Genomic DNA, 12779 nt, shown 5'->3' with positions numbered 1-12779 from the left:
AGGAATACCAGCCAGGGGAAATTACTTGTTTAAACTTAAGTATATTTGTCACTTAGTAAAAATGTCCAAGAAAATTAAAGAACCTAAAGACACATAAGAAAAGACAAATAGGCCTGTTACATTTTAAAGGAACTCTCCTGGAGAAAAATCCCTTTTACATATACAATAGGCAGCTTACTCTCCAGTGAAAACTATGGAAAGCCTGACATGCAAGCTAAATTTATGCAGATAGCTACAGGGAGTCCAGCAAAAACAAGGACATTTAGGATATCTACTCACAGCAAAACACAGATCTTGAACAGCCTTTAGAGCAGGTGGAGGTGATGGATACCTCAGTAATTATTAGTGACTTTCAGTCCCATCTCTCATCAGAAAATGCTTATTCTGCCTGGTTGCTTTTTTTTTAGACATATCTTCTGCCTTTTCCTACTTTTTTGCCATATGTGGTTTGAAATGCAGCATCTTTCCCTGAATAAAACCTACACATCCTGTAATCACTTCAGTGATATTTGTAATAACTTCAGAAATGGAGGAACTGGTTGGCTTCTATCTCTCCTTCAGGGCCTTGATAAAGCTTCAGTTATTTCTGCCTATTTTCGCCAATACCTGTCTCCACAGCAAGCACCGTGTTTCAGAGTGGTGTGGTCCTGAGTAAATTTAGTAATCCATCAATCATGCTTACCATCATTTTCACTGTGAGAAGTAATTTAGGGCTAAAGAGTGTTTTCTGGATTTATTTTTGGATAATGAGTTGTTTTAAATATAATCATCTTAGTTTCTCTTCACTCCTTTATTATACTGCATGATACCAGAGAATTATCATAAAACAGAATAAGAAAAACAAAGATGCTAAGAATACTTTTGACCTTGTTAAATAGCTCAATTGTAAAGAAAAAAGATGGATGAATATTTTTTAAACAAAGCAGTGATAAGAGAACTAATACTCAAGTAAAATGTTGTATAGTCATGTATTTAAAGAAATTATGGCTCATATGTATAGGTACCACCTTTCTAATTCAAATGCCTGCCTAAAATAAAGCAGGAAAGTTTATTAAATAGTATAACTTTATATACCTTCTACACTTCCAACATCTGGTACGTGTTTTTTTGCCCTTCTGTATACACCCTTCATCTGATCTTACAGAACATTGCTGTGGGCAGAAAAGAAATTATATTTTTAGGTGTAAAATAGGAATCAATCATCTGTTTTACACCTTTTAACTGAATACACAGTTTGGAAACTAGTTAGAGAAAAACATATTTTTACTTGTAAAACATGTTGCATTAAGTCCAGCCACACACTGGCTTTCTGTCTACTCCAGTGTATCAGACAAAGCTTTTTCAGAAAGGTATCAAAGAAAAATAGCACCTACTGCAGAAAAGACATGCAGTCACAGACCAATACTGGAGTTTTCCCACTGGAAAAATAAAATAATTGCAAAGAGAAACCAAACAACTTATACAGAAAATGGGAGAGCAGCCTTTCATTTTTCAAAGCTACTTACAGGAGGTAAGGAAAAGACTGGTCCTTATTATGGCAGTCAATTCTATCACAGTAATTCTTAAGCACTTAATATGCCCAAGAAAGGTGCATGTGACACAATCTGATGGGTGACTGACAAGCCTTTGGGAGAGAGGTAATTGTTATTCTTACTGAAAAGAGGAAAAAGAAAATAAAGTGTATTTATATCCATATATCCATGTATCTTTCCTTCTGAAAACGGGTTTGTGGTCACTTCTTTTATTAATTTATCATTTTGCTTTTCTTCCTAAATGTAAAATTAGACATATGTGCCCATGTCTTTTTAAAAAGAGTTTTCTATCTAGAGCTTTATGTAGTTTTCATCTCTTTATAAAAAAATGTCTGACTTTTTTTTTTTGGCTGGTTTTATTGTCAAACACAGAAAAACTGACAGATGATTCATTTTGTTAATCCCACTGTCTTCTTTTTCCCTCCTCTTCAGGCACTGGAAAAACATTGCAGAGTAGATGGTGGCTATTCTGGCATTCGAGATGTTTATAACAATCATGAAAGCCATGATGATGTGCAGCAAAGTTTCTTCCTCTCAGAGACACTCAAGTGAGTTGACTTTCATTAGTATGAATTAGTTCTGTGTATCATCTTTACAGATGTGTTTATCATGAGCACCTTTGACATTCACATAACAAAATCTGACTGAAATAGTAGAGGTTTTCTTAGGTGATGGGAAGCCAAATTGCCTTTTTTTTCCTTGTGTATCAATGAACTAAATTCTACAATTTCTGGAAATTAAGTTCACTTCTGATGAAGGTACCTGATAGTCTTTGTTGAGAAATTACATCTCCTGGCACTGATAGCATCTAATTATATATGCCCACACTAGTGAAACAAATTGACTAGACAGAGGACCTATCAGGCTTGAATTGCATACTTTTCATTTTAAAACTAAAAAGAAAAAGAAGTAGTCAACTTGCGTGATAAGCTCGCATAGCCTGTTAAGAGGAAAAACAAAAGCTTTAATCATCTGTCACCATTTCCTACGTTTTTAATGGAATAAGGGAAGTTTTGCCTTGGTCTCTTCACTTTTTTTTTTGTGTGCTGTGCAAGAAAAAGTTGCAAAGGCCAGAAAGGAGCCATGCCATTTCAACAGGAAGTGCAATACTCAAGTATTTAAATTGGCCTATCAGAATTAGACCAAGAATAGCCTTGAGGGAAGGGTGTTAATTGAGGGAAAATAACATTTCATTTGCTAAGCAGACTTTCATCCCTAAGCAGACTTCAGTAATCATGCTACTGGAGCTACCACCTTGCATCATGTCAATAAGTAAAATGGATTTGTTATTGGTTACTGCTGGGTTTCATAGACTATGTCTTAGTAAATGGCTGCCCAAGCTACTGATCTAGTGCTAGTTTTCTTCTTTAAAAATCCTAAGGCAGAGGTTGTTCCCAGAAGTAAGACAGAATTTGCCTACAATATTTTCATTCCTACACCTTGATTAATGTGGACATTCAGGAGAGAAAAAAAAATACCATGGTTGTATATTATGAAAACAACATGTAATAAAATTATGGAGGATGAAATGGAAGTGAACTGATATTTGACCTTGATAGCCTAAACTTCTTTGTCCTCTGTCAGGACAGGGGCATTATTTTGTCGGTCTCCAATTCCTGTTGCCCTTGGCTCCAATCTGAGTTGAGTAGCCCCAAAGTTCTGTGCTAGTCCTTGTGATGCTGGGACTTACTGGTGTTTTGTGGGCACCTGTTTCCATTGATACGTTAATCTAGGGAAACCAGGTATTTATGTTTTCCTGAAGCCCACTGTAGTTCCACTTCCCTGATGTGGTCACATTTCCTCGTTTCTTTTCTCTTGCCAGGTACTTGTATTTGCTGTTTTCTGAAGATGATCTTCTTCCATTCGAACACTGGGTCTTCAACACAGAGGCTCATCCTCTCCCTGTTCTTCACAAAGACGATGGGAATAACGAAGACGACCAGAAATAGATGAAAATTAAGTTATACTTTGTTTCATTCCTTATGTTTCGTTCCAGGACTGGGGCACATGATTTGGTTTTAAATTCCTCCGTTAAATTTTTAAATCAAGTGTTTTGCAGTCTGTTTTCTTTAACAGTAAATATTTATGAATGGACCCCAACTGATTATGGTAAAACTTCATTCCTCTTATCCAGCTGAACCATTCCCTAGAAAATAAATAGGACATCTCTCCAGGTTTTGTTAGGCTGCGGTGTCATCTTGGCCAAAAGAGCAGAGGGTCTGCATGTTACTTGTTTCCTGTTATGCTTTTAATTTGACTGCAAAATTCTTTTCTCCTCTGTGAGGAGATGTCTGCTTTAAGCTGTAATATTTTGCCATGTTGCAAAAAGCCATATTGAATTAAGTATAAAAAGCTTTTTTTCTTTCTTTTTTTTTTTGTTTTGTTCTATGTTAATTTGTTTTGTGTGTCATCCGAGACAAATCTTGTGACTGTGACAGCCTCTTCTTATGCGGGTCTATCATTACTTGGTAAAGTATCTGATGTATTTCATTGTCAATGAAGTCTACATAGGAATATTTTCATCTCATGCAGACACGACTCTGAAACTGCAGTATACATTGAAGTTATATTAAACTAGTTTCTATGAATTTAGCACATTAGTTAGCAGACCTTAGTTTTTCAGGTTTTGATTAGAATATTGTAATAGAGTAAATTGTTTCCTCCCTTTTCTAAGTGGTGTTATTCTCATGTCTTTAGTCAAGCTACTATGGAGTAAAGTAAGGTAGTCACTTCTTACTAAGAAAGGGAGTCTTACCTTTATATATTTAGTCCAGTAGTTTTCATTTGGTTGGATGGTAAAAAGACAAAACAATACTCAGTGACATTTTTCTGGAAGCTGAGAATTATACCAGAGACAATTCATTTGGTTCTCTGGGACTTTCTTAAAAATTTAGATAGGTTCAGGCATGACACCAGACTTTGATAGTTTATTGTCACAAAGCAATTTAATGTATCTACATGAATAAAAATAGACGTTCAGATGCCTTGAAGAAAACTTCCTTGAAAGAGGATAATCATTTAGAGAGGAAATTATTCAGTGTAGAACTAAAAGTTTCTGAAAGCACAGAGTCTTTTCCAAGTGGCAGAAATACAGCATGCTTAAAAATATTCCCCAGATTAGAGGCCTGGTTTACTAAGCAGGGTAACAGCTTTGCCAAAAATGTTTTCCTTTGTGGCATTGCCAAAGGACAAAAAAAAGAAAGAGGCACAATTAGGTCCTGCTTCTACTTAAGTGTAGTTTGGAGTGGTTTACATGATTTCTAAGTCTACCTATGTTTTCATTTAGTGACAGGATGACTTTCATACATTTTGAGTAGGGTGTAAGAGCTGATTTCCCATTCCAAGGAGGCACATTATTCACTGATTGGACTGCAGCAAAACAAATACAGTTCTGAACAGTAATCTTCTTTAAAGGTATAGAGTAAGATAGAGCACATGTCCAGCACAGCTAATCACAGCTGAGGAAGTACATTTGTTTGTTTAGGCATTGCAGAGAACATTTTTTTCTACTCTGACAGAAGTCTGCGATGTAGGTTCTCTTAGGCAGAAGCCAAGAGCAAAGAGAACAAGATCACGTTATTACATAGAGCAGCTGGAGGCTGATCCATAGGCTTGACCCTCTGGAGTCTGTAAAGACAGTGCTGCTTTTGTGCATCCCCTGCAGACACAGAAGACGGAATGTGCCACATGAGCTGCAACAGACACTTACATAGGGGATGAGAGAAGAGCATCTTCAGTGATGCTGATCCTTCCATCACAGGGCTGGCAGGGTTGTGCATTCGTACGCAGAATTTAAGAGGGGTACCCTGCTGAGCCTGGGCAGCCCCGGGCTAGGAGAAGGGATGCAAATGTGTGCGCATCTGCCTCAGATAAAGCCTGGCTTGCATGGGACCGGCACAATGGCTTATGAATTTCTGCTTTACTGGTTGATTCTATTTATTATTCTTTTCTTTTTAAAAGTATGTAATCCCTCATGTCACAGTAACAGTTTTCTGAAACTGAACGAGCAAGGATGAAGTCTTGGCTCTCCTCAGTTGCAAAACACAACTCCTGCTGCTTTTTGATACTCCAGAATTTGTACCTTTGGAGGACTATAATATTCCATTGTATTTCTTTAAAAAACGGTATTTATAAATGGATCTTTTTTCTTTCCAACCCAAGTACCACACAGAAATTACAGTTGTGGAATTAAATAAAGCAAACAAACAACAACCAAAAAAAACCCACTCTTCCCTCTTTAACCAAAAAGTAATAACCAAGATTTTTGTCTTATTTATCCTTATTGAATCATCTGCTGCTGCTGCTTACCACATGGTTGTGCATGTGCTGCAATCGGCCTCTTATCAGCTAAATAACTACAACAGCTCAGACAAAAACAGAAGGGTGTTTTGCAAGCCTCTTTTGACAGGGTTTTCTGAACCACAGTACACTTCTCCCAGATGTGTCTAGTGATCGTGCATTTACTTAACAAGCTGAAGAGAAACAGCGGAGGACCCCTTAGCTCTTCTCCATGTTTCAAAAAGCAGGCTACGAACACAGAATTCTCATATACATTGAGTCCTATCTACTTAAATATAAGCATCAGGACTGTTTCCTTGTAATACAGATATTTAATATGAATATTTCTTTTTTTTTTTTTTAAATTCAGGAGTTACAGTGATTTGAAAGAGCACAAATTTTATGTGACTGGTATTGGTATTCAGGTTGTATGTACAAACTGCACTATACTGTACTTTTTGTAAACTAATGTAAGTAGACGAGAAGATTGTACAACATGTAGATCTGCCAACTGTAAGAAAAAAACTTTTCATAAACTGAGAATATATTGATTTTTCTTCCTTTTTTTTTTTTAAATAACCCCAAAAACACCAAAGCTAGAGCAATCATTTTCAAACAGTCAGTACTTATCACTACTTGTTAGGTTGCTGAGAGAACATGCGCTTTATTTCCTGATCACTGAACTGGCTGCATGAACGTGGTCAGTGCTGGTCACTTTGCATTCCCAATCATTCATAAGAGCAATTGAAATTGCTGGCGGAGGGATGAGATGGGGGGGAGCATTATCTTTGTATAAACACACTGCCTACATTTTTCCTGTTTCTTTGTAGCTCAATAATGCATTCAAATCTGCATATGTTAAGTCCTAAGAGGTAGATCACTTTAAATAGCACCCACATTGTTTGTGAGGTAAGTATTGCATACGTGTTGGTTGTACACAGATCTTTGCAATGCCCAATGGCTCACTGTTTCTATGGTGATTTCATCATACATACATTTCTATCGTGCATTTCAATTTTTTTTGATTTGTACATTTAGTCTTTTCATGTTTATATAAGCTGAAATTATGGAATACATAATAGATCAAGATGCTTAATTTTTAAGAACTTATATTTGTAAAAATTTCTCTATTGTGAATAAAGTCTTTTAATATATCTGTTCAACTTGTTATAATCTTTCTTAAGTGTGTTACAGAAGTAACTACAGGAATCTGCTGCATAGCCTGGTTTGGCTGCTATACTCATGAATTTTTGTTAACAGATTGGTTTGATATGGATTAGTACTCTGTGTACTTGTTAAGATACTATTGTTAATTAAAGTTAGTCAGTGTATAGAATTGCTACCACAGAAATAAATTCCTAGACATTTTTGTCCATAAAATTCACCCTACCAGATGTATTTTGGTAGAAAGTGAGCTTACTAATGAAAAGCGGGAATGTGGGAAGCCAGAGGTGGCAGGCAGTAAGCACAGCAAAGGTCAGTCGGTCCAGTTCACGTTCTGCACAATACAAACAGCTTCAGCTAAATGCCATTTAGGAGCGAACACCGGAGCGGAGATGACAAGGCCGTCACAGTGCCCAGCGTTACACAGTCATGTAATGAAACCCTATCGTTAGTCCGTGCTCCAGAGGAGAGAGGAACAGTTGTCATAGGAACTGTACATTTTGTGTCAGAAGGACACGTTGGTGAGATCTGCTATGTAAATATTGAAATAACAGCTACACCTCATAAATAACCTTGTTTTCTCTGTTTATTAGACAGCATCATCCAAAGATGACAGTGCAGTAAATGGTCACAATTTTGCAGAACAGTCTCAGTAGTATCTGTCAAAGGACTTACTCACTGGACCTGCTTAAGTCAGTCAGTTCTGAGGGTACCTCTTCCATCTGGTGTCTTTTTTGCAGCGCAGTTGTGGGTGTGCAGCTACACAGTGCAGTCCCTGGGGAATGCAGGCGGCCCCCTCCTGTACCTGGCTCTAGGACCACACAAACTGCTACTCAAGTGGAACATAAACAAATGCAACCCTTAGTGCAGCACATTATTCACAGGAGATATAAACACAGGCCTGAGTTAGAATCTCAACCACTTTGGTCTCTTAATTGGATGCTTCACAGTATCACAGTATGTTTGGGATTGGAAGGGACCTCAAAAGATCATCCAGTCCAATCCCCCTGCTGGAGCAGGAACGCCTAGGTGAGGTTGTACAGGAACATGTCCAGGTGGGTCTTGAATGTCTCCAGAGAAGGAGACTCCACAACCCCCCTGGGCAGCCTGTTCCAGTGCTCTGTCACCCTCACTGAGAAGAAGTTTTTTCTCAAATTTAAGTGGAACCTCTTGTGTTCCAGCTTGATCCCATTGCCCCTTGTCCTATCATTGTTTGCCAACGAGAAGAGCCTGGCTCCATCCTCATGGCACTCACCCTTTATATATTTATAAACATTAATAAGGTCACCCCTCAGTCTCCTCTTCTCCAAACTAAAGAGACCCAGCTCCCTCAGCCTTTCCTCATAAGGGAGGTGCTCCACTCCCCCAATCATCTTGGTTGCCCTACACTGGACCCTCTCCAGCAGTTCCCTGTCCTTCTTGAACTGAGGGGCCCAGAACTGGACACAATATTCCAGATGGGGTCTCACCAGGGCAGAGTAGAGGGGAAGGAGGACCTCTCTTGATCTACTAACCACCTCCCTTCTAATACACCCCAGGATGCCATTGGCCTTCCTGGCCACAAGGGCACAGTGCTGGCTCATGGTCATCCTGTTGTCCACCAGGATCCCCAGGTTCCTTTCCCCTACACTGCTCTCTAATATGTAATTTCCCAATCGATACTGGAACCTGGGGTTGTTCCTGCCCAGATGCAGGACTCTACACTTTTCCTTGTTAAATTTCATTAGGTTATTCCCCGCCCAACTCTCCAGCCTGTCTAGGTCTCGCTTGGTGTGGTTTGTTTTCTGCAGGGGAAAAAGGAACTAGGACTGAGTTGACCTTTAGTCAAGACTAACAGGATTTGCCCCACCATCTGCATTGCCCTATGGCCTTGCCCTATTCACAAGAGTAACTCGGCACTCATATGACAGTGTCTGCTATGGAAACAGCCCTTCAGCTGATCCACTATAATCTTGGGATTAGTCTGGCCTGGTTGATCTCAAATGCAGGAGGAAAGATTATACATCAAAAAGCAGTCTGCCAAACCCAGGAAGCGGTGGCCGAGACTCAGAGTTCCTGTGTGAATACTGTGAGAAGAGATAAAACACGGGGTTTTGCTCTCTCCTGGTTTTATGCACGCACACATGCACAAAGTGGTAGATGGAGCAAGTCACACAGCTGCAGAATGCAGTTGGAGCCCAGCAGGCTGGCAGCATTTGACAGCACCTCAAAAGCCAGCAGTTTGACCCTCAATTCTCAGGTATCTGCTCCTCCATCTGTACCAGCTCTCACCCTGTAATTAAAATCACCATAATTAACCTTCCCTTTGGAAGCTCCTCTTCAAAACTTTGACAGGAGGAATCCAGGAAAAGCAAAATTTAATAGCTCAAAATGCCACCAAAAGAGTAAATGTCCAGACTCATTTGCTGTGCTTTCTCCTGGAAGGGCAGAAGAAGAGACTCAAACCACCAGCTCAAGTGTCACAGAGTTCTTTCTTCATGGTTCAGGAACCAGACAAATGGTTCCTAATGTTTTTTCTGTGTAAGGAGGAGTTTGCCACCAGTCTCCTTTGCTGCCTGTCCCTGCAAAACCAGTGTCCCTCAGCATAGGTGCCCCCACAGTCCTCCTGTCCACCCATGAGCCACTATGTCAGTGACTGGGTGCTGCAGGCCAAGACCTCTGGGTGTGCCACAACAGACCCACTGATCAGCAGTGGTGTCCGAAAAGCCTGTGCTCCCAGCTCCCTTGCCAGTAATCCAGCTGAACGCTGACTCTAATGGCTCAGATTTTTAAACTGGAATCACAAAACAAAGAGATTTTGACCATTTCCAAGCCTTCACCAATGAATTTAAGGCTGTGGCACCTTCTAGTCAATAAATGGCTTCTGCTTTGTCCAGAATGAACTGAAACCTACTGAGACACGTAGCACAAGTTGTAAGAAAAAAATACTCCATTCCCTGCTGCCACAAAAAAAGCTGAGGGCAGAGCTGATTAGGGGAGTAGATTTGCTAGTTGCGAAAAGCCATAGTTCTTCGCAAATGCATCAATTTCAATGCATCTTTCAGTTACAGAAGTCTTTTCTAACCACCACTATCACCTGCTGAGCAGAAATGCCATACAGACAGCCAGAGGCTCGGGTACTCACTTGACCATCTTTTGTTTTGTATCTGGTCTAAGCTGCAGAGTGCCCCAGACCCCATCCTATGGGGTCACTGAACTCTCCTCCACCCCACAGACAACTCCTCAGTCTCACTGAAGTTCCCACTGACAAGGCCTTCAGAAGCGCTAGACAAATCCAGGTATCGCTCAGAGCATCTCAGCCATGAAACGCTACAGAGTTTCTTCTCAGTAAGGGTGACAGAGCACTGGAACAGGCTGCCCAGGGGCGTTGTGGAGTCTCCTTCTCTGCAGACATTCAAGACCCGCCTGGACATGTTCCTGTGTGACCTCACCTAGGCGTTCCTGCTCCAGCAGGGGGATTGGACCAGATGATCTTTTGAGGTCCCTTCCAATCCCAAACATACTGTGATACTGTGATACCATAGGGGAAGCAAGGTTATCGGAACAGCTGGGCTCCTCCTGGAGTCCAGTCATTTCTCTGAAAACCCTGCAGCCCAAGAAAGACTGCATCAGGCAGAAGATTTCCAAGAAGTAGCTTCAAACATGTTTTTTCCACTGCTAGTTATGGTGTAAAACCAACTGTCACCATTGTGTTCCCTATGTTTGGGAACAACTACACAGGCTAAAAGCAGCACAAACAAATCAAAACTTGCCCAACAGAAACAAAACCTTCCTCACTAGCAGTTAACTGCACCAAGGACTCACGATAAAACAGCGACTGAGCATTAATCAACCCCGGCCATGGAAGCTGGGAGCAGAGGGCTCCCATCTCCACAGTGCCAAACTCCCTTCCTCACGTCTCAGAGCACAGAAAAGCACAAGACTGAAGTTCCTAAAAGCAGGAGCATCAATTTCTCTTGGCACAGCACAGATGTGTTCTGGTAGCCCAGGCAACCAATGTTGGTGACTTAGCTCTGGTGCAACCCATGCCAGCAAAAGAACAAAAAGCAGAGGACACTCAGCAGGCTGAGGGAGCAGAAACTTAAAGATGCTACAAAAACCCATGTTTCTAAAGTAAAAGGAAGTTATTATTTCCTCCTTTTCTCATGAAGCACCTTTGTACTGTAAGTGTCATTGCAAGAATACAGGTAGATAGAAAACTAATTAAAATACACCTTCACAGTCTGGGGGATGGAGAGAGAAAAAGAGAGTTTATCATCTTACTGATCACCTCTCTCCTGACACCCACAGATGCAAACAAGGGGGAGAAGATAAGCCAGGACCTACATAATGAACAATCACCTGGGAGACCTCCCCAGGGTCTCCCCACAGGACCTGAGCAGAGCAATGCAAGAGTGTCCCTCACCATTTCCGCAAGGGCTCTCAGCTGCCATCACCATTTACCACCCTGAGATCTCTGGAGAAAATAAGTTTATGAGTGAAGCCAGTTAGTGTTGCACCCACATCTAAACCCCTGAAAAGCTACATTAAATTATAGGAAATTGAGGCTATAGAGAAAGGTAATGCTCTTTTTCAATTTGCCATTTTTGTCTCATACTTATCTCTGACTGAACAACCAATGAAGTATTCTCTGATTTTTTTTTCTTAGATCTAAAATTGAATACATTTGTCCAGTAAAATGCTATTGTCCATATCTTACTTTAATCCAAAACCTGAACATTTCTCAATAAAAAAGAAAAAGTGAGAGTACATGTAGACTCTATTAGTGTTTTATACTGAGATATTTTTACAGATATAAGCAATCCTTGTAACTATCCACTTCTCCAGTAGGATTTGATAGACTGTAAAGTAGATCTCAGATCTAATTCTCATTTCTTTCTGTTCCAAGGCAAAAAGGAGAAGGAAATGGCCTCACACTGAAGTGTATGAAGACCTTTTAACCAGGGAATTAATTGGCTGTTCATGGTCACAACTTGTTTGGGCCACTAAATCTTTTCTCTTCATACTCACACTATCACCAAGGTGGGCTAACTGGGGAAAATTTCTTGCATCAAGGAGCAGTTTTCTTTCTAAAAATAACTTATGCAGCAAGAAAACCAACTCCATTTAAGTTGACAACAAAACTCCCATTTGTTTTAGTGAAGTCAAATTTTCACCCAGAGAAAACAATTTCATAGAATTTTACATGGAGATTTATGATGCAGATACAGCCTAAGGAATGCTCAAGGAAAAGAAAGCACAGGTGCTCTGTCTCTTCTTCCCTCCCCCCGCCCCCCCCCTTTATTTTTTTTAATATCCTATGGATGATCTATTTTTCAAATGTGATTGTTTCAGAAAATAAACACTATGTCTAGATTTATTCTCTCCAATCAAGTTGTCCATTTTCTTATCATTCAAAGCTATGTTGTACCTAGTAAAAACAGATCAGTGACTTCAGCTGATGTTTGGCTTCTTTACTTAAAGTGTGCATGCCTGAACATGAATAGCTTCAACAAAATGTGAAGCTTTTCTCCATCACTCACAAATCTTTTAATATATCACATCTCAAAGCTCTTTTTCTCTCTTTCTCCCAGCACTGGCTTCCAACATACATAAAGCCAAGCCTCCACCTTTCATAATTTGCATACAAAATCCTGCAGCCTCTTTCCATTTCTCAGCAAAAATTTCATGGCCAGACATAGCATTGAGTTCCCATTTTGTGGGACACCATTAATTTTATAAAATATGCTGCAGAACACTTACAAGCATGCCATAAATATTATATATTAAAATAAAAGTACACTTGTCAAATAAGACACTATTTTG

The 12779-nt window shown here is 39.9% G+C and overlaps 1 protein-coding gene across 1 annotated transcript in view; it reads left to right on the top strand.

The window, feature by feature from the left end:
- Positions 1 to 3622, top strand: part of MAN1A1 (mannosidase alpha class 1A member 1) — a gene marked incomplete at its 5' end in the record, with an annotated part of 145033 nt that extends 141411 nt beyond the window's left edge. Inside the window, 2 exons of the mRNA XM_080340985.1 lie at positions 1965 to 2080; positions 3355 to 3622. Of these exons, the coding sequence (XP_080197111.1) occupies positions 1965 to 2080; positions 3355 to 3481 (243 nt within the window). The 3' untranslated portion in view covers positions 3482 to 3622. The remainder of the gene's footprint in view (positions 1 to 1964; positions 2081 to 3354) is intronic.
- Between the last annotated feature and the right edge of the window lie 9157 nt (positions 3623 to 12779).

The sequence above is a fragment of the Nesoenas mayeri genome (assembly GCF_963082525.1).
Source record: "Nesoenas mayeri genome assembly, chromosome: 3".
NCBI lineage: Eukaryota > Metazoa > Chordata > Aves > Columbiformes > Columbidae > Nesoenas > Nesoenas mayeri.
The sequence above is the reverse complement of the archived record's forward strand: the minus strand, read 5'-3'. Positions and strand labels throughout refer to the sequence as shown.